The sequence below is a fragment of the Mauremys mutica genome, chromosome 12 (genome assembly GCF_020497125.1).
Source record: "Mauremys mutica isolate MM-2020 ecotype Southern chromosome 12, ASM2049712v1, whole genome shotgun sequence".
Classification (NCBI taxonomy): domain Eukaryota; kingdom Metazoa; phylum Chordata; order Testudines; family Geoemydidae; genus Mauremys; species Mauremys mutica.
In genome coordinates, this window is record NC_059083.1 from 70412562 (window position 1) to 70439204 (window position 26643).

The 26643-nt window shown below is 47.3% G+C and overlaps 1 protein-coding gene across 1 annotated transcript in view; it reads left to right on the forward strand.

The window, feature by feature from the left end:
- The window catches only part of LOC123345941 (voltage-dependent T-type calcium channel subunit alpha-1G-like), a 145197-nt gene that overhangs the window by 5865 nt on the left and 112689 nt on the right, over positions 1-26643 (forward strand). Inside the window, exons 3-8 of the mRNA XM_044983059.1 lie at positions 9490-9587; positions 12341-12500; positions 16192-16483; positions 17436-17528; positions 20471-21281; positions 24238-24602. Of these exons, the coding sequence (XP_044838994.1) occupies positions 9490-9587; positions 12341-12500; positions 16192-16483; positions 17436-17528; positions 20471-21281; positions 24238-24602 (1819 nt within the window). The remainder of the gene's footprint in view (positions 1-9489; positions 9588-12340; positions 12501-16191; positions 16484-17435; positions 17529-20470; positions 21282-24237; positions 24603-26643) is intronic.

Here is a 26643-nt window from a genome sequence, read left to right on the forward strand (position 1 = left end):
TTCTGCGTTTGCTGATCTTCCTTCAGGAGCTGAGGAAAGGGGGGTAAAAGGCGATGGCTGAAAATGGTGTGGGCCTTTGCCTGCTCTAGTGAATAGAGCACATTAGAGGTTAATGAACGTGCTACAGCAGCCCGCTAGGGGACCTTACTCCCTAAGAAGGAGTAAGTTGTGAGAGAAATAGCTGAGGGTGAGAACTGGAGATGGGGGAGAACTGAGCTGAGGTGTGGGTTTTTGTGCTGCTATGATGATCCAGACCAAATTATATAAATAATCTGATAGAGAAAAGAAATTTGTCAATGGATTTTGGTTGAAAGACTTTGACTCCTCCCTCCCCGACCTGTTTGCTGATGACTGTGTGTGCATAATCCTAGGCAAGTAACAACTTCCATCTCCTACAAATCTTTGTTGCAGAAATAGCTTCTGCACCAAGACCCACATTCTGAGGGCATGTCTACTCTTACCTCCAGAGCGATTGATCCAGCAGGGGTCGATTTATCGCGTCTAGTGAAGACATGATAAATCGACCACTGAGCGCTCTCCCGTCAACTCCGGTACTCCACCGGAGCGAGAAGTGTAGGCAGAGTCAACGGGAAGGCGTCAGCAGTCGACCTACCGCAGTGAAGAGTGAGCTACAGGCAATTTAACTGCTTTGTAGGCCAGTTTTCTCATCCTGTCCCTCCCCAGGCGCACGCACACACCTTATTGTCCTTGTGCACAATTTTTCGGTGTTCATGGTTTTGAACAAACTCTCTTCTCTCAAATCAGAATCTTTGTTGCAATCCTGTGTCACAAGAAATCCTCTCTGCCTCTCCACCAGCCCCCTTCCTCTCAGTCCACTTTTTTTCTGAATCCCTTGGGGGAAGCGGATCTAGTTTAACTTTCAGGCTTTATGATCTGAAAGGAAAACAGGGGCTAACGCCCTAAGGAGACCTAGCAGGCTTGTTCCTGACACGTGTTCTCAAAGGTAGCCATGTGCCAGCTGGGTATCTCCCCATTCCCTTCAATCAAAACCCTTGCACCCTTTCCCAAAGTGCCTGGCAAGAGTGAATGTAGTGGTGGGGGCTGGAGTTGGGGCTGGATGGTCGCTTTGGAAGCTTAATTACAATGCCGGTAGCAACAAGGCAGGCTTCTGTAACCCACAGGTGAGCGTGGAGGATATGCCCTGTTATAGCCCCCAGTTACAGAGCCCCTGGGCTCTTCAGTTCAAACTGTAGCAGCTTGGGCTTTTAGCTCTGGAGGTCCCTGATTTCACTTCCACCATCCTGCCCTCCAATGATACTCAGTCCTCATCCGTAGGTATCTGCTTCAATTCAGTCTCCAGGCTCTGCCGCTCTGCTGAGATGGCCAGCTGTGAGGGAGAAGGGATGCCAAACCAGTAACTGTTTGGGGCTTTCCCCTGGCCCTTCCCCCCTTTTTTCAGGGCACAAAGCCGCGGGGGGAGGGGGAGAAAACAAAGAGGGAGAGAAAAATGGTGGGGAAACAAGAACCAAAGAAATTTCATGTTTTGGGCTCTCTTGTCAAAATGGCAGAAAAATGACAGTTTTCAGTGAACCTTTTCATTTTAAGAGGGGGAAGAGAGGGCCATTTATTTAAGAAATAGTTTTGAATGACAAAGTCTGACCAGATCCATTCATTACCATCTCCAGCAGCCCACATACAATGGGCTCTATGGATCCAATTCTTCCTGACGTAAGCCAGCCCAAGTTAAGTGATTTACAGCAGAGTGTTGCCTGGCTGCGACAATTATGTCTGGACCGGTGTCTCTCACTTAAATGTCTACAGCTTAACCGCCACCTGCCATGTTAAGTGAGACATACAGTCACATTCATGGTGTTAGCACATTTATTTTCACTACTTCCAGACTGTTCAGAAGACCCCGCTCTCTCACCAAATGTATAGCTTTTAGACTGTGGTAGCTAGCACTGCTCAAGGGAACCCCTTCAAAAAGAGTCCAGTACAAAGCACTAGCACAATGGAAGTTCTCCCGCCAACCAGCTGACCATCAGCTGTGCCACATTCTGCAGCCATCAGACATCCCTTGCTCTTATGGGCGTGTTCCTGACATGCTTAAAATCAGATTCAGAAGATCTCCGATGAGTGTCTTTTTCAGCTCTGCCATCTTCTGCCTCCCCTCCAAATATACCCAGCCTGCCCACTGCAGAGATAGCATCGTGATGGGGGAATGGAAGCAGAGCTGTAAATCTTACTGCCTGCTTTTTGCTCTTATCTCACCAGCAAGGCATTTGTGCACTGCAGGAAATGTTGTGCCCTGTGTGGTGTGGAGCGGGAGGTGGAAGGTTTGCTGGGGGAAACCAGCAAATTGTACCTGAGGACATGTGCATTTGTCGGCCAGCATCCATAGCTCAGAAAGGCCTCTACCTTGGGATAGGGCAGGCTCGGTTACAGGCTTCACACTCATCTGTGTGTTTCTTGTGCAGTCAAACATCTCTTGGAAACAAAGTCAAACTAGATGATCAGAAGTAGTCCAGGAAACTTGCACACACGAGGCAGCTTTTACTGTCAGTTTCGCAGGGTTTTGCTTGATTCTAGTGTTGCCATTCCAGAGAAGTCTCTCTCTTGTGCTGTTTACTCAGGAATTTGCTGTCACCTCCTAGGCATTCAGAATACCACTGAACCAAGGTGTCAGCCAGGTTACCTATGAAAATCCTAGCATATGGCTGGTCTCCGTGCTGCTGGCTGGTTTCGCACCCGTTGTCTCCGGGCTCCCTATGACATTGGTCACTTCTGTGGCATGCCATTAAGTACTCGTTATCTATATTAAAGTGTCCGGAGCAATCCCATGAGCTCATGAAGAATAAATGATTTATTTGTGACAATGTAATGCAATTAGCGCTAATTGTAGAGTGTAACGTCTGCAACACATCTCTGTAATTACAGGAAAGCTCCCTGGCAATCAGATCTGATAATGGGGCACTGCTCAGCCTTTTGAACCATGGCTTCAGCTGTAGGTTACAGGGGGGAGAGAGAAGTTTTGATGAATCACGTAATTATGTTCCATTATTCGAAAAGGGAGGATTCTGGGAGATGGCCACTCAAAGTGCGCTCGAAGGTTAACGAGAGTTGCAGGGCAGACTTTGTTTGCCATCTAAAGATGATTTGCTGAGACTTCTACCTCGAAGAGTGCATGATCCTCACGCACTGAGGCTGAATATTTACACCCAACACCACGCGGAATGGTTTACAGTTCAGTGCTGTCTGAAAAGAGCTGGTGAATCAGGGCTGCAGGAGGAAGATGCAATCTGACTTGCTGGCTCTTAGTCTACTCTGGCTGACTTTGTGCCTTCTAGTCGCAGCTTTCCTCCTACCCTCCTTTCTCCTTGGCCATCCCGTACTCTACACACCTCGCTGCGATGGTTCTTCTTGGATTCTGGGTCTCTTGCGGAGGAGATGGAGCTGTTCTCCAGACCGATCCCCAATTATAAATTAAACATGAGAGTCACAAACTGATAAGTCCCAGCGTGATTCTGAGGGCTGGTTCCTCAGCTGGGGTCAGTCACCATAGCGCCATTGACATCAATGTTGTGCAGCAGCCGGGCTGGAGGGGAGAGGTACGCTCAATGAGGGAAAGTGGCCATTGGAAGCTCCCTCCCCTCACTCCCAATGAAATTTCAGCAGCAGTTTGTGCCCTTCCAGCCATTTCTGCCGCTTGCTTTCCATCATGAACCCCACTGACAGCTGAGCTGCTGCTGGGATGCCTCCCTCTCTCCTCATAATATGTTGAGTGAATTTTGTGCTGAAGCCAGACGCTGGATTAACAACCCTGGAAACTGAAGCCTTCTGCAGGGGACAGGGTCCAGCACTGTCGTCTTTCCTGACCCACCCCATGAATGGGGCACGAGGATCACCCTGAGTGAGGGAGAGGATAGTTGAGTTTAAGGCCTATTCAGCCGTTCGTCTCCCTGCTGCAATTTCCATCTGGGGCAGTGGCTTCTGTGCTAGGAGCGCAAGTCCAGGCGGGAGTGCACCCAACTGATCGTGTCCATTTCTAGCGGCCTTCCCCCTGTAGTGGGTCTCAGGCACTTTTGAGCCTGCATTTGAGCTAGTGTCCTAGAAGCAAAGGGCCCCTTTTCCTAGTCCCCTACTGTTTCAAGGGACAGCCAATGGGATGATCCCAGAGGAAGGTGCTACTCGCTCAGAATAACGATGGCAGAACCAGATCCTGAGAGAGGCTGAATTGATACCCTCGGATCAGACCCAGATTTTGAACCCCTGGAGGATTCTGAACTTTGCAGTTTGAGCCAGTCTCTAAACTGAATTCCTTTAAGGGTTAAAGAGCACCAGAGATCATAAGATCCCAAAGCCGTCTCTGCCCACACGCTCTCTTTCAGTGTCAGCTTTGTCACTGGTAGTCTGAAAGCCTTTGAAACAGCAGCAGTTCAGGCTAAAGTCATTCTCCACTTAGAGAAACCTGCTGTTCAAAAGAAACCCCTGGGTGGTTTCCCTTGCGGCCGCATTCGGATTCAAACCCTCCGGTGAACCGAATACAAAAAGTTATAGCGTTTGGTTTTTTTCCCCCTTGAAAAAGCACCACTTTCTCTCAGCTCTTCGGCCTCAGCCCAAGTTGCTGCCGCTTTGACAGCCTCATTCATCTGGTGCCCCAGCTCAGATACGTGCTGCTATTGAATGTCGTGGATCCGGCAGACAGCCAAGGTCCTGAGATCTTTGCACCTCCGGTGCTATTATTTCCTATTCAGTTTAGTGTGATTAAAACAAATGTCTATTTCAATAAATAAATAACACCCAAGAGTGGAGCGCACCTGGTGAAGCATAGAGACATTTTCTGAGTGATAGTAGCCGACAGCAAAGCCTTCAAGGAGCGGGAGCAAATGTAATTCTATTTTTCCAAGCTATGACACTAGCTAAATAATCTTCCCGTCTTTTCCATCCCTCTTTCATTACTATTACCCACTCGTTGCCACAGTTTGTTGAGAAAGGGAGCCAAGGCACCCAGCTTTGGATGCCCTTTATTGTTTGACAAAGCTGGGCATATCTATTATGAATAGTGAAATGCAGCTGCAGAGCTTCATGGGCGTAACGGAGAGGCCCCAGAGTCCTGTGATTGAAGCAGGGGTCTAGGACTCAGGGCCCTGGCTTCAGTTCCCAGTTCTGCTACAGACTCCCTGTGTGACCGCGGGCAAATCATCCAGTCGCTGTGCCTTAGTTCTTGATCTGTAAAAGTCCTTCCCTATTACCCGCTATCTCCCAGCAGGATTGTGAGTGGTTGCTCGGTGCTCGGGTATTACGGTGAGGGGGGATGATGAGTACCTAGGCAGACAGAAGGCAGAGACGGGGCCTAACCAAGTCCCCCCTGATCTGAGACACCAGCAGAGTTTGAGGGAGTTCCTGTCTCTGTAATGGGTTGAATCAAACCGAGGGGGCCTCCAGCTCAAATGCCTCTCCCGACAGTCTCTCCAGTAACCATGTCCCAATCCCCTTAAGGTTTTATAGGTTAAAACCAACACTTGGAACGCAGCACAGAAACTTAGTGCAGAGCACTGATGTAATGTGTCGTCTGTAGAACGGGCAACTAGATAAGCCAGCAGCTGCATCGCCCACCTCGCTACCTTCAGTTTCCATGTAGCTATGTGGAATCATGGATGTTTTTAAACAGCAGGTACTTGGTAAAGGAAAATGCTACAACTAGAGGCACAAACAGGCTTCCACACAGCTCAAGCTCCAGCTCTTGTAGCCCTTCGTAATTCACGTCCTGTTTGGAACTATACATAGCCCACAGACCTCTAGTGGCTGAATGGCGTACTGCAGGTAAACATATTGCACATGTGGCCTCACATGCAGCATTTTGCTGTGAGTGTAGCTTGAGGTGACAAGGGCATGTGTAATGATGGCAAAACTTGCACCCCCCCGGAAAGGTCGTGTTCTCCTTGTTTAGTGTAAATGGTTTGACCAGCACTGCTACCTGGACCATACTGCAACTGCATTCCATAAACTCAGCAGTGACAATCATCCTCCTAACAGTGGGGTCCAAAACTCTCCACTGTCACCCCAAGCCCCCAGCTTGTTTGCTTGAACCCACAATCCCTGTCTTCAGAGATACGGCCTTGGAGCCATGGATCTGCCATGGTGCCAGGGGTCTCTTTCTATAAGTCTATAATACATAACTAAACTATTGTATGTAAAGTAAATAAGGTTTTTAAAATGTTTAAGAAGCTTCATTTAAAATTAAATTAAAATGCAGAGTCCCCTGGACTGGTGGCCAGGACCTGGTCACTGTGAGTGCCACTGAAAATCAGCTCACGTGCCACCTTCAGCACCTGTGCCATAGGTTGCCTACCCCTGGTGTAGACATAGTCCTTTCATCTGCAGAACCTAGTGCCAGGGGCATCTGCAGCAGCATTCTGTGACTTTGGTAGCTCCGTTATCAATAATTTGGGCATCTGGCCCTCCTCCATATTCACTTCTTTTCATCTGTCTCCTGGAGCAGTAATGCATATGCACAAGTTATTCTCCAGTCAGCAGAAATCCAACTGCTCTGATGTGCCTTTACACACAATTTTAATATTTTAAAACCATGTGCCTGACTTGTTTGGTCTCTTTCTGGTTCTATATTTGCTCTTTTGAAGTCATTTTCCTAGGTTTCTTCTTGCAAGCAGTAGAGAAGGGGGGTTAGGAAGGGTAGGGTGAGGAATGAAAGCCTAAGAAGAATGATGAGAAATGCTTCTGTCGCACACTTATTGGCATGTCTGTCCATTGTGTAAAGACTTGCTGGGTGAGAATAGACCACTTGGCCTAACAAACAGCAATTCTAAATGATCTGGAGAAATGGTCTGAAGTAAATAGGATGAAATTCAATAAGAACAAATGCAAAGTACTCCACTTAAGAAGGAACAATCAGTTGCACACATACAAAATGGGAAATGACTGCCTAGGAAGGAGTACAATGGAAAGGGATCTGGGGAGTCATAGTGGATCACAAGCGAAATATAAGTCAACAGTGTAACACTGCTGCAAAAAAAAGCAAACATCATTCTGAGAGGTATTAGCAGAAGTGTTGTAAGCAAGACACAAGAAGTAATTCTTCCGCTCTACTCCATGCTGATTAGGTCTCAACTGGAGCATTGTATCCAGTTCTGGGTGCCACATTTCAGGAAAGATGTGGACAAATTGGAGAAAGTCCAGAGAAGAGCAACAAAAATGAATAAAGGTCTATAAAACATGGCCTATGAAGGAAGATTGAAAAAACTGGAGAAGAGAGGGCCGAGAAGGGACATAACAGTTTTCAAGCACATAAAAGGTTGATACAAGTAGGGAGAAAAATTGTTCTCATTAACCTCTGAGGGAAGGACAAGAAAGAATGGGCTTAAATTGCAGCAAGAGTGGTTTAGATTGGACATTAGGAAACACTTCCTAACTGTCAGGGTGGTTAAACACTGGAATAAATTGCCTAGGGAGGTTGTGGAATCTCCATCATTGGAGATTTTAAAGAGCAAGTTAGATGGTCTAGATAATACTTAGTCCTGCCATGAGTTCAGGGGACTGGACCAGATGACCTCTCGAGGTCCCATTCAGTCCTATGATTCTATGAAACCCCCTTCCAGAATTGATGTCTCCTCATTCAAATCTCTTGGAAACATTCTGCTTATGGACAGTTCTGCTACATGACCATTGCGTTTTTGCATTTGTCGTTACCCCTATTTTTTACAGTCAAAGGACTCTATCGTATTAAAGGTGACTGTTTTCAAAACCACATTCCCTCAGTAACACCATAGTTATTAAAATCTGATCTATTCATCAGTCTAGATGAGCCTAGGCCAAAATATCAAATCCAAAAATATATAAACATTGATGATGTGGTGAGTGAGACCTTGTTCTGAGTTTTACTGTGTCAATAATACGTCAAGCAAAATCTGTATTTGTGGAATCTGGATTTATATGCCCTGATCCTGCAAAAACATATGCAGGTGGTTAAGAAGTTTTACCACAGACTTCAATGGAGCCAGGATTTCACCCAATGTGGATAATCCCGCTAAAAGCAATGGACGAAGTCTTTGCAGGATTGGGATCTAATTTTGACACCCAGCCTACCCCTTCTTTCACCGTGAATGCTGTGTTTTCCCTATGAGCATTCCTCTGAAGTTGGATGATGAAAATAAACTTGTCAGTGTCACTTTCTGGCTCTCCTGCTGTTATATTTGGGATGCAAACAATGAGTTTGCAGCAAAATAAAAATCTGAATTAAACAACAACAAAAAGCTCCAACTGTGTCTTGATCTTAGGGTTTGTAAAAAAAAAAAATTCAAAACATAAAATTTTAAGTGGGAACTGACCTGACAGTATCCCTTAAAAAAATGCTTTGCTTCCAGACTTCTGCTTTCTTCCCTACCGAACGAGACAGTCCTGTTAGTGACATTATAAACATTCCCACAACAATTAGCGAGTGGGAGCGTGGCATAGAGGAATGAGTCAGGAACCCCCAAGAGCTAGTAACAGTTCTGCCACCGCAGTCTTGGGAAAGTCACTTAACCTTTTTGTGCCTCAGTGTCTCCAGCTGTAAAACCGGGATACTTTATTGTATAGATCACAGACCTATTGTGAGGCTAATGGGGCAAAGTTTGTATAGTACTTTGAACAGGTAAATGTTATTATAAAACTCTTAAGTATTTTGACTTGAGTACGTGTCTGTCTGTCCACCTGTATTTATTTCACTGCCCTCTGCGGGATAGACTAGGAATCGCTCAACTCTCAAGGTACATGTTCACTACCGGCCGGATCGGCAGGTAGCAATCGATTTCTCGGGGATCGATATATCGCGTCTCATCTAGACGCAATATATCGATCCCTGAATGCGCTCCTGTCGACTCCGGAACTCCACCAACACGAACGGCGGTAGTGGAGTCGACATGGGGAGCCGCGGACGTCGATCCCGTGCCGTGAGGACGGTAAGTAATTCGATCTAAGGTACTTCGACTTCAGCTACGCTATTCACGTAGCTGAAGTTGCGTATCTTAGATTGATTTCCCCCCCCCCCCCCCAGTGTAGACCTGCCCTCATATAGAACAGTATCGGGGCTAGGTGGCATACGCTGTTGCAGCGGGAGTGTCAGAGTTCTGTCCCGCCTGTTTTCAGCTGCTATGGCAGGCAGTACAATGACAACCATGAAATCCTAAGTGGCCACGGATTTTTTACAGCATTTACATTATTGTTACAACTAAACCTCTCTTTGAAAATTCCCCTCCAGGATAATCGAATAATTTGCAGGAAGCTACTCCCCTGGAACCTATACAAGAACAGTAACCAAAGAGAGAGAGGGAAGAACTGTGCAATGTTCTCTCTCGTTGACTTTATTATTAATTATTATGCAAATAAGCATAATTAATTCTTCCAGAAACCTTTCCCGATGGGGAAGACAGAATAGAAAGTGTCTCTGTTGGCACTCTGCATATAATGTTTGATAATCTAACATTTCTCCTGCAGATCTTTCATGTGCTCCCATGTTTGTGTTTTCTGTAGCATGCTGGAATACTCCCTGGACTTGCAGAATGTCAGTTTCTCAGCTGTTCGGACTGTCCGAGTACTTCGGCCACTCAGAGCCATTAACAGAGTTCCCAGTAAGTTGATTCCCTATTGTCCTCCTTTTTCAGTTGGTTCCAGCTCATTATTCCAGACACTGTGGAGCTGCAGGAGCAACTGGGATGCTTTGCATCTTTTTTCTCAAACTGCACTGAAAATGTTGGTCTATTTATCATGAGTGGGCTGGCTCCTACAGCTGCTATTGTGTTCCCTGGTCCCTTTGTAATTCCTAACACCATGCTGGTTTTAGTGAATAGTCCATCCATCTAACCATCTTTGGAAACAGGAGCAAATTGGTAATCAAAAAGCCAGTCACAGACCAGCCACGCTGTTCCATTTGTTTATCTGGTACGCTGCCCCCTCCCTGCTAGGGAGCTCCTCTCCGAATCACTTTGCAAGTAGATGAAAAGTTAGTTTGGGGGAAGGACTGGTGTGTAATGTAAAAGGCACTGAGGGGTGTGACTGATCTGGTCTGTGTGTTTGGAGGAGGGCAGGTATAGATCATGAGTGGGGAGCACTTGCCATGCTTGGATTGTTACAATAGTTCAAGGATATGCTGTGGACCACATCTTCAGCTATGCTGCAGCAGCTTTGCATCTTCCCTTCCGCCGCTTCTTAGGACTTGTTTACACAGGGGAATGTATAGGCAGAACTATACGAGTGTAATTTTATTGCTATAGTTATAGTATAGCTTCCCCTGTAGACACTCTTATTCTGGACTAAGGGAGCCTTTTTTCCATTCAGCTTATACCACTTTCAAGGTGATCTACCAGTATAGTTGTGTGCCGGTAACTTTCCCCACAGAGACAAGCCCCGAGTCTCTACATAGGGTCCCCTAGGCTAGGGCCATGTTATTTGTGTAAATCAGCAACTCTCAACCTTTTCCACAGTGGGACCATCCTCCTATTTAGCAACCTGGGAAGGACCAGGTGGATGCGAGCAGCTGATTGAGAATTCACGATTTGTCTTTCAGGAAGTTAAATGATGCTATGGCCCTCACCAAGGTCCTTATCGTCTTTAAGAAATTATGCGAAACCTTCCTTTCCCCCAGAAGTGATGCTCCACAATAGATACAGACCCTTCTATGACCAAACGCCCGCAAAAAACAAACCTTCCCCAAGTACAGTTTTAGCCCTAAGAAGATGAAAGTGTAGGGTGACCAGATGTCCCGATTTTATAGGGACAGTCCTGATTTTGGGGGCTTTTTCTTATATAGGCACCTATTACCCCCACCCCGTCACGATTTTTTTTACACTTGCTATCTGGTCACCCTATGGAAGTGTCATTGCTGGAGACTCCATGTGGCCCGCAGGGATTTTGCTATTGCTATTGATTTTAAGGGGAAGGCATTCGGATGATACAGGGATGGGCAGCAAGATAAAACCGGCAGATAGATAGATAATAAACTTGGTCCCACTCATAAATTCTGAGACTCGTGTGTGCTAATGCAGATGCAATATCACTGGAAAAGATACACTGGATTCCAAACACATAGAAGGTATCTAATTCACCATGTTATCAGCCAAATTAAATCTAAGTCAGAAGAGCAGCCCAGCTGGTTGAACTAGCCTGTCTCATCAACAGGCGCTGCTCGGCCCCCACTCTGTCCATCGATGTTGGAAATTCCTAGGCTGTAATTATATTTCTGATCCTGTCTATTAAACTTAATCTGGTTGGCTATTTGCTGTTGTTTTTATCATTACAGTAGCTTCAGAACCCTGTTTGTAATTTTTCCCCCCTGCAGAATTGATGGATGGTGGAATTTATCTGCCGCTGTCTAACTGTGGATGTAATTCACTTAATGTATTTGCAGATTCTGGGTGATTTATCCTATCTTTTATGTAGTGGAGCTAGAGCAGGATAGAAACATAAGTTGGGAATGGAAGAAAGAGAGTTCTGATAGATGATAAATGCAGGAATTAGAGCAGGTTGTTTGTTATTTAGGAGTTATGCAGGGAGGCTTATCCAGTCAGAGGAGGGACAGCGTGGACTGGAGGTGACAGCATCCGGTAACAAAAGGCTTGTTGAGGTACCAAAAGTAAAAGAGGCCACAGTGAAGGTTTCTTTAAATAAAGATCAATATAAGCAAGAGAACGAATGCAAGAGATGGAGACAGAGAGGGAAAGAGAGATGAGCAGAATATTACAGAGATGTCGGATGAAATCAATTTTTTTGTGTAAATGTCAAGTTGAAGTCACCATCAATTTGTCATTGATACAGAACTGAATGTTCCCAAACTTGTATGAATTAACTGCCATCGGAAGTCCTGTATTTTAAGGAGGAGAAGGGATTTAGAAGAGATGAGAGGAATTAGGAAGGGACAGATTTTAATTTATACTGAAGGCTCTAGAATTACTCTAGAGGTAATGGGAGTAGGAGGAGCTTATGGGCGAATGGCAGAGTTCAGTCTAAGTTAAGAAGGAAGAGAGTTAAGCTGAAAAGTTAGGGAAGGAGAATTTTGAGAGGAAGGGGAGGAGTTCAGAAGGGAAGAAGTGAGTGTGGAAAGATTGTGGGTTAGATGCCACAGTGATTGTGAAGAGGTGGGGCTAATGGCAGCATGTAGGGTGGAAGGGAGAAAGTCTCAAGGTCCTTGTCAGGAATTTAGAGGTGAGGGTGCCTGGAAGACACCCGCGGGTGAAAAGGACATTAGGTGGGAAGACAGTGGGGAGGTTACTGAAGGGAGTTGAGCAGTGAGTGGGTGGAAGGCCACTTTGGAAAGGACAGGATGGGGAAAGCTTAGCCTGAATGTGAGGAATGAGGACATTTAAAGGCCACTCCCCCTTTGCCTCAGGTATGCGCATCCTGGTCACGCTGCTCTTGGACACACTGCCCATGCTGGGGAACGTCCTCCTCCTCTGTTTCTTTGTGTTCTTTATCTTTGGCATCGTGGGAGTCCAGCTGTGGGCAGGGTTGCTCAGGAACCGCTGCTTCCTACCTGAGAACTTCAGTCTGTAAGTATGAATAAAGGCTCCCCATCTGGCCTGGGGATTGAGGCCGATCGAAACCTGTCTAAGGGTCAATTCCTGCTTCCATCGAAGCCAATAGGAATGTGCCATTGACAGCAGTGGGACCTGGACTTGGCTGTAAGGAACCACCACTGCTCTGATACTGAATTTCTTCATGGGTTTCCTGAAAGGAATGCTCCAGAGGCAGGTGCTTTCTCAGCTCAGTGAGGAATGACCTTAACAATACATCAATCTAATAAACCTCTGGCATTAAAATAGGTTTCTGCAGTACGTCTCTGTTAATGTGACCTATGTGTCTAGAGGGAATTTCACCCTCTGAGCCTGATGTAGTGCAAGGAATGGTAATTTCCCAGATTACAGAAATACAATGTAAATGTAAGACACTTCTGCCTGGAGATCAGTGCTTGAGGAATTCCACCTGGCTGAGGAAACAGATACCAGCTGAGACTGGCTATCAGGAGGCTAGTGCCTGAGAGGCAGATGAGATGGATAGACTGGGGAAGGGACCTTAACTGGGAAATTATTGATTGGGGAAGCCCGGCTAACTGAAGGCCTATTAGCATGTCAAAAGGTAAGTGGCTGAGGGATACAGACTGAGGTCTGGTCTGTACTTATAAATTGGGTTGACATAGTTCCCACTATGTATTCACACCCCTGAGAGTCATAGCTATGTTGACCTAACCCCTGGTGTAGACGTGGCTAGGTCAATGGAATCTGCTCGGGGAGGTGGATTATCTCTGTTGTAGGAAGCATCTAGACTATGGTGCTACTGCAGCGTATCTGTGCCACTGTAGTGCTCATAATGTAGAACAGGGGTTCTCAACCTTTTTCTTTCTGAGTCCCCCCCCACACCCAACATGCTATTTAAAACCTCCACGGCCCACCTGTTCCCCAGCAACTGTATATATGCATATAAAGGCCAGGGTCAGTGTTAGGGAGTAGTAATCAGGGCAATTGCCTGTGGCCCTCCACCACAGGGGGCCCCGCAAAGCTAAATTGCTAAGGCTTCAGCATCAGCCCTGGGTGGTGGGGCTTGGGGCCCTGGGCTTCAGCCCCATGCGGGGGCCCCAGCAAGCCTAATGCCAGCCCTCCTTGGCAGACCCACTGAAACCAGCTCGCAGCCCCACAGCGGGTCCCGGACCCTTGTTTGATAAGCACTGGCATAGACGAGCCCTGATTGCCTGCCCCTAAGGATGTTAGTAGGTATAAGCACATGCACCTGGAATAGTCGTAGCTGAGAGATATTGGCCTGATGTTTCTGCCTATTGGTACGTAATGGCTGAGCGATCCCAGCTGGCAATGCCCCTTTGTGGGAAGATCTGTGATGATGGGATCTCAGGTGGGAGGTTCGCGCCATCTCTCCCTCTGCCCATTTTCCCATTCTGTGGTGTGTTGTGTTGCTCTTCTAATCCAATAGCTTTTCACACTCACTCTCCAGTCACATGTTTACTCTTGGCTTAACAGGCTTTGCAATTTTTGTAAACAGGATGAAAAACTCAAATACATAAATCAGCAGAAACTAGCATAAAGCAATCAGGAGGTTACTCAAGCTGGGTACTACCTTCCTCTGCAAGTGGCGCAGTTACTCAGCGTGAGCGAGGGTGACGGGATCAGGCCCTGCATGTTCTACGGTAACATGCAAATTAAATTGACTTCACCCAAATCAGTGTATTATTGTCCCTTTGCTGAGCGGAAGCCAGTTTTAGGCTTTTCAGGTCAAGTCTGTGTTCGGAGCAGAAATCGGTGACTTGGATTCCAGCAGTTTCGTAGCGTAATGTGTGTGTTTACCAAATGTACATGACTGCCATTTCCTTGAACAGAACTGATCACAGACTGCACAAAGGCAGCTTGCTCTCTTCAGGTCTTACACCCACCTCTGTCCTGTCCCAGAAGCAGCTGCCTTTCACGTCTGTCTCTCTCTCTGGCCTAGTCTACATGTAATAGCTACGGAACTCAGGGACTTGAAAATTCCACAAACCCGAGCACCATAGCTACACTGACTGAGCCCCAGTGTAGACGCAGCTAAGGCAATGGAAGAATGCTTCCATCAACCTACCTGCCATCACTTGGAACGCTGGAGTTCCTATAGTGACGGGAAATCTCTCTCAGGTGCAAAACACAGGATCTGAAACTTTTTAGGTAGCCCATGAATCATTTTGCCTGTAAACTTACAGGAGTTGATCAAGTTGTTACATCCATGCCGAGAGGTCATGGGAGAATCTCAGTCCTCTCCCTTTCAGCTCTGAACATTGTGTCACGCCTCTTGTAGGTTTCATTCTCTGGGAGTGGGGTTGGAGTTTCATTAACATGGAAAGGTCCTTTAGGTAAATGGGTAATAGAGCAAATGAACTGATTTGCGGTTGGGTAAATCCAATGCAGCTACTGGTTTGGGTGCTGTTTAATTTAACTAGAATTCCAGAGGTTTAGCTAAGCTTTGGATGGTATTAAAGGCAATTCTGCAGGAATTAACTGGGCTGAACTAGGCTTAAAAATAGCTTTGCAAGCTTTAGTGGGAGTCCAGGTGGCATTAAGGAAATAGCCATTTATTGAGCAAGAATAAGCTAGTTTCCAGCTGGCCACAGGGCTGTTTTGTCTCCCCTGGAGCATGTGATTTGGACTTGCTTGTTGTTCCAAGACCATTGTAGGAGGGAACTTTCAGCTTGTCTGACATTGAACGGTCACCTTGAGCAGTGAACAAGAGAGCTAATGGTGGTGTAGGGACCCTTGGGTGATGCTTGCCTTGTGAGGGAGTCTATCCAAGCAATGAATTCTCCTGCTGCACAGATGTTCTCAGCACTCTGGAAGGGCAGAAGATAAATTCACCTTAACTGAGTGATTCCCATCTGACTTCAGTGACAACAACTTCATAAAGGATGTAAAATGTGTGGGCCACATGCTGCTCTCTCTTCCACCATCTGGGTGGAGTTACTCTTCTGCAATAACATTAGCAGTGTCACTCCAGATTTACACCATGGCAGCTAACAGTGGAATTTGGCCCAATGTGTCCAAACTACCTCTCTCACTCTCCCCACCTCCTTTATTTCTTTTTCTGCTTCTCTTTTTTCCTTGCCATTCAATAGCTGAAGAGAGGCTGTGCGTGCCAGTGATTGTAACAGAAGAGTAAGAGCCATGATCCCTGAGAGCTATTCCTGGCTCTGCCGCAGACTCTCTGAGTGACCTTGGGCAAGTCCCTTTGCCTGTCTTTGCCCCAAGCCATGTCTACACTACGGACACTACAGAGGCACAGTTACATCAGTGCAACCGGGCTACAGTAGTGCCATACTGTAGACACTTCCTACGCTGATAGAAGGGGTTTCGCTAATCCTCCCCTCCAGGTTGTGGTAGCTAGGTTGAGGGAAGACTTCTTCCATTAACCTAGCCGCATCTACACCGGGAGTTAGGTCGGCTTAACTACAGTGCTCAGGGATATGAATGTTTCGTGCCCCTTAGCAGTGTAGCTAGGTTAAGTGGTAGACCAGGCCTTAGTTTCCCAAGATGGGTGTAATAATATGAAGTCACATCAGAGGGCTTCTGCAAGGTGCATTAAATAGTTTTGTAAAATGCTTTGAGATCCTGGATAAAAGTTGTTAGATACCTGCACTGTTACTGTTGTTGTTATCTTGACAGATTGCCTTTAGTCACTGTGCAAAACCCAACCTTGTCTGGTCTCTTTAAGGCCCTACACGGTAGAGTTGGAAAGATACTATCAGACAGAGAATGAGGATGAAAATCCCTTCATCTGCTCCCAGCCTCGGGAGAATGGAATGCGTTACTGCCGCAGTATCCCGACACGGAGGGAAGAAGGCCTGGAGTGCACCCTGGACTTTTACGCCTATAACGACACCACTAACACCTCCTGCGTCAATTGGAACCAGTATTACACCAACTGTTCTGCTGGGGAGCACAACCCCTTCAAAGGAGCAATCAACTTTGACAACATCGGATATGCATGGATCGCAATATTTCAGGTGAGCACGGTGGGCGGGCTCCCATTCTCACCCCCGCTGAGAGTGAGTACTCGGTCAGGTCAAATCTACCTTGATCAGTGCTAGGTTCACCAATATTTGCACGATCAGACCTGCTCTCCTATGGCTATTCCATACACAGCAAGCTCTTGAGCAGTAATGCAAAAGTCCCACAGGCTGCCAGGAAGGCAATTTGATGTCCAGTCTGAAGAAGCCTGCCTCACTTGGGGTGAAATTCACTCCTGTGTAGAAGGTCTATGCACCATTTAAATCCAATTTAAGGGATTAACTGGGATTTAAGAGGTACACAGGTTTTTCTGCAGGTTCTCTGCACAGCGGTGAATTTCACCCAAGAGTTTCCTTCCAACTCAGTTTGTGCATCACTTTTCTTTGCATCGTCAGCTCTTGGAACCCTGGAAGCATCATTGCCATAAGGCTTTTTAACATGAGGTATGTTTCCAATGACCACTTTGAGTGGCATTAAATAAGCAGGTTAACAAATGGTGTATGAACCTTTGTGAGCACAATGAGTCCATCCCACTATTCCATCCTATGCTCATCCCACAGTGAAACATACCAGTGTATTTGAGACAGAGAGCAAGTTGCCACTGTAAGCAAGTATCTGGCCCAAGAGGTGGGAGGAAAAGGCCATTTCCAGCTGCGGTGAGAGCGTACTGTGTTACATTGGCTTAGGTCCTTCTCCTCAGCATGACTCTACTTTAGAGCTGCACAACTTGGGTGAGCAAATGCTGCTCCATTGAGGTTAATTGGAAATTTTGCCTCTGACTTTAAGGGAGCAGGATTTTGCCCTCTGAGCTGTAGTTCACGGCCAGTGCAAATTGTCACTGACCAATGCAAAGGGCACCAATGCTGTTCCTCCTGTACTTCATATTAAAGCTTAGGCCATGGAGGTGTTGACTAGTGGGCTGATTGTTCTTTCTCCTGCCTCTCTCAGGTCATCACGCTGGAGGGCTGGGTGGACATCATGTACTTCGTCATGGATGCTCACTCCTTCTACAATTTCATCTACTTCATCCTTCTGATCATCGTGAGTGATCTCTCAGCCCACCCAGTGGGTAGCACGCCTTTCGCTTAGGCGTACGGGGAAGGACGTAGTGGTGTGACTAGGAAGAGGAGTGGGCAGGAAGGGTGGTGGATATAGCACTTAATCCAGGCTGGGAGAAGTGGTAATAAGCTCTCTGGAGGACATGCAGATGAGTTTTACATACATTGAAATATGTTGCGCAGGGGGTGAATTTCTGCTGTAGTTGTACATCTAGCTGTATTTTGCTGGAGACATGAATGGAAATAAGTATATGTTCTCTTGTTCTACACTGGGTCCCCCTCCTCCTGTTCGGTGATACGTCACCCTCCTCATCCTTCTTCCTGCTTTGCAATAGACTCCTCCTCTTTGCCTTTTTATTTAAAAAAAATGTAAATGGAAACAGTACATGAATTTCGTGCCGCTGTAAGGTGTCGGCCTGCTCAGACTCTTTGGGTACATGGAGCCTGTCAAAGGCTCCACCCACAAGAAAACACCATCGCTTCCACTTTGATGAAAAATGTCAGAGTGATGATCCTGGAGGCGGGAGCCCTCAGTGCAGCACATGTGCTCAGTTCTTAGTTGAGCATCAATCCCAACCTGCTGAGGCCCATGTCTCTGGAGACTGCTCAGACTGCCAGCTGGGATGGCTTCTGTGTTGTGGACTCCTGTCCTATTAGGCATGGACTAAGACCACCCGAAATCACTGCACGTTGGCCACAAAACACCACTGTGCTCATTCGTAGTCAATACTAACCCAGTCCTGGATTTGAACTGGTGACCTGGTGATTAAAGCCTGTTTAGTCTATCACTAGTTCTCCAAGTCCTTTAAGGGTTTCTGTTCCTAATTAGTGATAGTTCCTCCTGCTCTGCAACAGATCCTTGTGCTCTGTGCATCCCAAAGGCAATGCAGAGCAAGGCATTGGTAGCCTGTGCTGTTGTGGATTACGAGTGACTGGGGAGAATGCAAGACCTAGGGCTGGTCTACACTGGGTGGGGGGATCGATCTAAGATACGCAACTTCAGCTACGTGAATAGCATAGCTGAAGTCGAAGTATCTTAGATCAATTTACCTCTTGTCCTCACGGCGCGGGATCGACGTCCGCGGCTCCCCCTGTCGACTCCGCTACCGCCGTTCGCGCTGGTGGAATTCCGGAGTCGACGGGAGTGCTTTCGGGGATCGATATATCGCATCTAGATGAGACACGATATATCGATCCCTGAGAAATCGATCGCTACCTGCCGATACAGCGGGTAGTCTAGACGTACCCTGAGAAGTCATTGGTTGCTCTTTTTAATCAAGGTGGAATAGTGCCCATGATGTACACAACACAGAATCTAATGAAACCCAAGTTTGGAATAAAATATCAAATCCTTGGCTACAGACAGCTGATGCTCTTGAGTAACAATATCCCTATAAATCCGGTTAACAAAGATTTCACAAGCCACCCACACACTGCCAGAAGAAAAAGCCTCCTATCAAAAGGGCTCAGTGCTTTCATTCTAATGCAGCTAATTGTGATAATTACAAGCAGTGTCTGCTGAGACATAAAACAAAATACAAAACAAAACCAAAGAGGACCTCAGATATTTAAAAAAAACAACAAAGTCTCTTAGTCAAAATAAACGTTCCCTCCTCTTTGATATATGACGTCACCCGTGGAGACCTGGCGTGGGAGGCCCCACAGTGGGGATTCTGAGAGGCTGTCTCCTGCATTCCCCTGCAGGGCAGACAGGACAGGGGGCCGCCCACCCGGTGAGTGAGTCAGTGTGAGATCTCTACTCTTTGCTGAAATATTAGCCCTTGCCTCTGGTGTGTCAGTGTCAGATGTGTCCAGCCTCCACTGCTCTGACATGTTCACACACGCCCACATCCAAGGCCATCTCACCCCCACTTTTTGTGTCCTGCCGCTGGCTGCCACCACCACCTCCTCACTGAGCAGAAGCTGCTTCTATTCTCACCTTTAAGTTCCTCCTCTGCATGGCCCTGCCTTACCTTGTGAATGTAATTTCTTCTTGCACGTCCACCCCACCATTTGCTCTGTCAATGACGCCAACCTCCATCACCTGCTTTTCCCACAAGCACCGTCACACTGTCTCCTGTCCCCTCCTTTATGCTGGGGGAAAACCTCCCCCAACAGATTTCACAAAGCTGCCACTTTATCTTCTTTCAGATCCCTGCTTAAAACCCATCTCTGCTGTGATGCCTGCAAACCACCATGGTCTATCTTTGGCTAAACTAGTGACCATGTGTGATTCCTGAGATCACCGTTACAACTAACACACATGCATGTTTCTTTTGATTCACCCGTCCACAATATCCTATCTTAGATTTTGAGCAACCTGGGGCAGAGACAAGCTGTGTTGTTTGTTTGTTCAGTGTCTAGAAGAGCTGTGCGAACAACTGATTGCTTGGTTCAGTGGCCAAACCAAAAAACCGGGAGGGAAACATCTTTCTAGTTGACCCCAAACAAAACTTTTCAATTTTTGTAGAGAAATGTAAATGTAGAACAAAATGTTTTGCGTCAAGTAAAACTCATTTGGTTCAACTCAAAATGAAATATTTTGTTTTCAAAGGGTTTTAACTTTTTATACTTTTTTTTCCAGAATAAAATTGAAGCAAATTTGAAATGCAAGTCATTTTGAATAGAAAAATCAAAATGTTTTGCTTCAACTATTTTTTTTTCCAGCCAAAACCATTCAGCAAATTCGGCACAACTTTGCAAAATGTTTTGGTAGACCCAAATGTACATTTATTTATTGGTAGGGGGGGAAAAAAACCTTTTGTCTGAAAAATGTTGGCCAGCTTTACTGACTAGAACAATGGGTTCTGATCCCTGTTTGGGATCCTTGTTTCCAAGGATAGTGGTAGCAGCTATCAATAGTCATCACACACATACCCCACCACCCTCTCTCTTGGACTGATGGCATCTTCTGTTCTCCTTTAGGTGGGCTCCTTCTTCATGATCAACCTCTGCCTAGTGGTCATCGCCACCCAGTTCTCTGAAACTAAGCAGCGAGAGAGCCAGCTGATGAAAGAGCAGCGGGTCCGCTACCTATCCAATGCCAGCACGTTGGCCAGTTTTTCGGAGCCGGGTAGCTGCTATGATGAACTTCTCAAATATCTGGTTTACGTTGCCCGTAAGGCCAGCAAACAGCTGGTCAAAGGCTATAGAGAGGCAGGGTTCAAAATGGGTCTCCTCTCCAGCCCGAGGAATAAGAGTGGGGCCGAGAGGCAGCCATGCAGACATCGGCAGAGGAAAAGGTCATCAGTGCACCATCTGATTCACCACCACCACCACCATCACCACCACTACCACCTGGGTAATGGGAACCTGCGGGCACCACGCGCCAGCCCTGAGATCAGCGATGTGGAAACCAGCTCACTCCACAATGGCACCAACAGGCTCATGCTCCCTCCCACAACATCTAATCCCCATCCTGCCCCTAACGCTGCTGCCAGCAACACAGAGTCCGTGCACAGCATCTACCATGCAGATTGCCACTTTGAGCCCATCCACTGCAGGTCATCCCTCCCTCAGCCTGGCTTGAGTTTACCAAGCCCAGAGGGGCTCCCCAAGAATGTGGTTGGCAGGAAGGTCTATCCCACCGTACACCCAAGCACCTCCCATGAGATGCTGAAAGAGAAAAACGTGGCAGATTCTACAGTGAACCCTGGGGCCAGCATGCTAACCAACCTTAATATCCCTCCTGGGCCGTACAGCACCATGCACAAGCTCCTGGAGACCCAGAGTACTGGTGAGTGCTGGAGCTGGGGTCAGCCTTTGGTTGCATTCCAGAAATAAGACTTAAGTCCTAATTCTTTTTTCTTTCCACTGAATCTTTCCAGGATTCTTTTCAGTCCACAGTACAGATACAGGAGCTGGCTTTCCAGGTAAGGCCAAGCCAGAATCTTCCCGCCCGCAAAATGCATCCCGAGTTCAGAACCTGAGTGGAAGTCCCTGCTTCCCAGCTTTGTGCCAGTAGGGCAATGGACTACCAGGAAATCTGTGTTTTTCGTAAGAATCTGGCTTGCCTGGCTTGTCTCCCCAGTCCCATTGACCACAGCATTTCCAAACCAGACTAGAGCTGGGCCCAGGGCGCAAAGTGCAGATCTGGATCTCAGCTTGCCCAAAACGCAAGGGTGTTCTGGCCCATCTCTAAGCAGAACACTGCCCTCAGTGCTGGCTGTCCTGCCCTCTCTTTGGTGCTCGGTTTGGGTTTGATAGCTGTCTCTCTAGGTGCTTATATTGCTCCCCATTACTGCAGTATCTGAGTGCCTCACAGACTGGAAAGCCTTTATCCTCATAACGCACCCGTGAGTGTGGTTATCCCCGTTTTACAGAGGGGGAACCGAGGCTCAGAGAGATTCCGGGCCTGATTTTTCAGAGCTTCCGATCACCTAGAACTCTAATTCGAGGCAGTGACAATGGCCGAGGCTCAGCATGTTTGAAAATCAGGCCCTAAGTGACTTGCTCAGAATCTCGCCAGAAGTCTGCGGCAGAGCCAGAAACTGAACCGAGGTCTCCTGAATCGCAGTCTAAGACCTTCTCTGTATGACACTCCTTCCCCCTTTACTTCCCGGGGTTTGGGAACATAGTCAAATCTTGTTCAAACTCTCTCAGCCGCTGGGGGCTGGAAGTCCTTCTAGGCGAAGCTTTCTGGCATGTCCACTTTGTATCACAGTTAAAAAAAAAAAGGCCTTTCGCTCTGTTTTAACCTTTCCAGTTCACCCTCCTGACTGGAACCTTGCGTGTGAAGTGGACACAATTTTCCAGCCATTCCAGAACCCGATTTGGGCTCTGAAAATGGGCAAAGGTTTTGGGGAGAGGGCGAGAGAGGTTGTTTTTTATTTCACCTAACCTGGATGGTGATATCGTGGCTGTGTCAGGCATGCATTTGCAGAGGTACCCTCCCATTCCATTTGCAGGCAGTTCCGATAGGCGCATATCCTGCCTGTACTGTCAAGCAAAGGAACCATCTGTCAGCTGGGAGCTGCCATTGTGAGGAACGATTTGAGAATCATATGTTTAGGGGGAAGCTGGTAATTCTGAAGTATCAGCAAACAGCAGGAGTATGAAAGTAACTCTCTGGCTGACTCACTGTCTCTAATTACAACGCCTAACGCTCCAGGTTCTGGGGGAGCTGATTACTTTCTGTTAGCCCTAATAGCCAAAGGTATAATGAGGTGGTAAGGATCCCTTGGCTGGTGAACATGTCTCACTGTGGGCAGCAGAAAACCACTTAGTATATAAAGGGAAGATACTTGGAGTACAATGTTTCTGCATGACCCTCTTTAACCTGCTTGGGACATGCAGTATAAGAGTTGGAGGAATCTAAGCAACTGGGGTTTATAAGAGAATCATTCCTGACATAGGGAGAGGCTCAGAACAGGTATCAGGCCTTGTTATTTATTTCTGTGCTGTAATGCCCGCTATGCGCTTTCTAAACACTTCCAAAGGACAGTTCCTGAGCTGGATCCTGCCCCCACAGATCAAGGATAAGAAAAGGAGAGTGGGTAGAGATGAGCGAATAACAGGGTTTTTTTTGGTTCCCTGGCGATTCTGAAAAATCAATATAAAATTTCACTGCAGGTCCCATCAAAACCAAAATATTTCAACAGTTTTGGTGAATCAAAACATTTTTTTAAAAGTTTGTTTTATTTTGTGTCAAACTAAATGTTTCGTTCTCCCCACAAGGAAATGTTTCATTTCAATTCCATGCCCAGTTTGGGCTTTTTTTCAATAAATGTGAAGAAAATTTCAAACTGAGAAGACCGAATGTTTCAACCTTTTCGGAATTTTTGTTGTTGTTTTTTGACACAAACAACTGGGCAAAACTGACACGAACTCATGAAATGTTCCGGTGTCACTGATTTTGCATGTTTCGGCCGACAGATGTGGTCCAGCTCCAATTGCGGGTGGAACTGGGAATTAATAATATTGTTAGCGAGAAAGCAGAGTGGCGCTGGGATCTTGAAGAAGCTCTGAGCTTTTATGGATGCGTAGGGTGCTGGCTTGTCCCCAGCCCACAAAGGACCCCTTGCCACACCCAGAGTCTCTTTTCCAGGCAGTTTTATTTCTCAAATATAGGCAAAAAACACACAAACACAACTCCTCTGCCCAGCCAGCTCTATCGCTCCCCTTTGCCTCTCTCAATTCCTCCTGCTTTAGGGCCTATGACAGGATTCTCCCATGCTCTGTTCACTGAGCACTGCCTCCCAGTGCTGTCTCTCTCTCTCTGGAGACCCTTTCCCCCCAGCAGGTTCCCACTGCTCCCCTCCCAGGGACAACAGCAGCCACTCCCAGGGAACTTCCTGCTGCTCCTTCTCCCACTACCCGGGTCTCCTGTCTGACCTGCCTCCCTAATCTCAGGCAGTATGCGGCGAGCACTCTCTGACCCTTTTCAGACTAACTCTCAGCCTGACTCGCCTTCTCTGATAGCCCAGCTGGGGATCAGCTAACTACAGCTGCCCTGGCCGTTCCCTCTTAAAGGGCCAGTGCTGTGACAAGGAGCAAGACTATAACTTCTGCCTGGCCTTCATGCAGGCTTAGGGACCAAGCAGACTCCTGTCAGCCTGTATAAGGAGGAGCTAGGCAGAGTGTGTCATATGGTAATAAAATGAATGAGGAGTTCCCTTCATTTGAACCCTTAGCTTCCCTGACCCAGCACGCAGGGAACAGACTCCTCTTACCTCGGCTTATTTGTGTTTTAGGTGCCTGTCAAAGTTCTTGCAAGATTTCTAGCCAGTGTGGGAAACTGGACAGTGGTTCCTGCAACCCAGACAGCTGCCCCTACTGCATCAAGACTCTGGCTCGTGACCTGGAGCTCACGGACAATGAGACGGCGGACTCGGACAGCGAGGGGGTGTATGAATTCACCCAGGATGCCCACTACAGCGACCAGAGGGACCCTCAGCGAGGGAAAACCAGGGGCAGGAAAACCAGCCAAATCCTGGCTTTCTGGAAAGTGGTTTGTGAGACGTTCCGGAAGATCGTGGACAGCAAGTACTTTGGCCGGGGGATCATGATTGCCATTCTGATCAACACCCTAAGCATGGGGATTGAATACCATGAGCAGGTGAGCGGGGCCCAATCTGTGTTGCCCAGAGGCTAGCTAAACACTCCCTGGAGGGAAAGGGCTCAGCATGGAGACTTCATTAGCACAGTCTTCTCCTGCTCTCATAGCCTTGCGGAGGGGATTTTTTTTTTACCATGAGCCGTGTGATTAGCCTTGACCCCTGCTTAGTTGCTTGCCAGGCCTGGCTATGTTTTTACCAAATTGCTGTTCAATGGTGCTTCCTTTTTGCGTTAGCGAGTGTTGGAGCCCTGGTTTGGTGAGGGGGATAGGGAGCCTTATGCCTCTGTGTTGCTGGTTTTGAATTCAGCCCAGGCTGGTGGACATAAAAGCTGACCCCATGTGATGGCTGTTTGGGGGCCTACATGAAATGAAGCTGATGGGAATTAGCCATGTCCCAGTGAGCAGGTGTCCTCGTAAAAAAAACCCAAACCAATCCCCAAACCAGCACACAATAATGCTCTTGTTGGCTGTCTCAGTAAGAGGCTGTGTATTTCATGGGCCATGGAGGCTGAACTACCTCCTATCCTTAGTGGTGGTGGCTTCTCCCGGTCGGACCCATTGGCAGGACAGTATGGCAAATCTCAGTCTACAGCTGCTTCTGCTGTAACTGGACTGTGCCTGCAGAGAGAACTCCGGGGCCTGTCGATCTGGCACCATTCATTGGTGCTTATCACGTTAGGTCTGGTACATGCAAGTACACATGTTGTCCCAATCTAATGCTTACTCCTAAACCTCTGCTCTGATCAAGCCTGGTAGTGCTCCATTCCCATGGTGAATCTCTGCTTTGTGGGTAACTTCCACACAGGCATGGTAGCCCTGTGAGTCAGTGGCAGCTCCTCTTACCGAAAACCTCCCTAGGGCATTCAGAACTGCTTGGATGGAAAGGGAAAGAGGCTTGTGGCCTGACTCTCATTTACAGTCAATGTAAAGGGGCCTTACTGAAAGTGAACAGCAAGCTCTTGGATTTTGGGGTTTTAGTTCTCTTGCAGCATGCTCCAGCTTCCTTTTTTTAGATCATGACTTCGGCTCTTCCTCAGACCAGCAATGATGGTGGATCCGTGCTACAGTATCTCACAGCAGTTTGGTAGCCTCGACCCACCTTCCTGGTGGATACATCACAAAAAACCCAGGGATGAGCCCAAGCCATAAAGTTCCAGTGCAGACGTCCCCAAAAGTCTGGAGTGCTTGGATCTGGGGCTTTGGATCAGACCCATCCCAATTAGTACCCCTTGCTGGAAATCTCAACCAAGAGGCCAAAGGCTGAGCTAACCGGAGGTGCTCCCACTGGCAGGGCCATGCACTGATGCTTGCATTGCTTGCGCTATTCCTGTCCAGGGAACTTTCAGAGAGCCTCAGTTTTAGTCCAGCGCAGCAATCCCAAAAATGTTGCCCAGGACCAACAGACTTTGGGGTTCACACAGCAAGGGTCAGCGCCACTGCAGGCATGAAAGAAGGTTTTATTCCCACTCCCCTAGAGAGGTCGGCTCATAACGAATGCTCCTGTCTCTCCAGTGGATGCTGTGGCAACTATCCTGTGAATCCAAAGTAGACTAATTTCTTAATCTCTAACCCATTGTCTCATACACCCTAGTCCCTGAAGGCAAGAGGCTTCTGTCCATGATACACATATCTAGTCCCCATAGCTAGTCTTTAAGAGGAGAAGATGCTGCCATGTTCTTCTCCTCTGGTACACTGAGGTTCCAGCTTTCAAAGGGATCTTCACTCAGTCTCTGATTTTTTCACCCCAAGTGATGTAGCTGCAAACAATGTAATGACTAGTTTTGGGTGTGTGACACATAGACATCAAGCACCTGATATCACCTCTTCTGAAAATTGGGCCCTGATTGTATTACCCAGGGGCATGTGCACACAGGCCTGACTGTTGGGTTATTGTGGGTGAGTTCTGTGTTGACTTTTGGTAGAAGAGCTTAGCTGGCTCTGTGCTTATGCCTGGTAAAACCCTTGTTACCGCAGGTCCCTCATTAGATAAGTTGCTGGAGGAATATACGGTAGCCAACAGCCCTCCACTGATACAGGACTG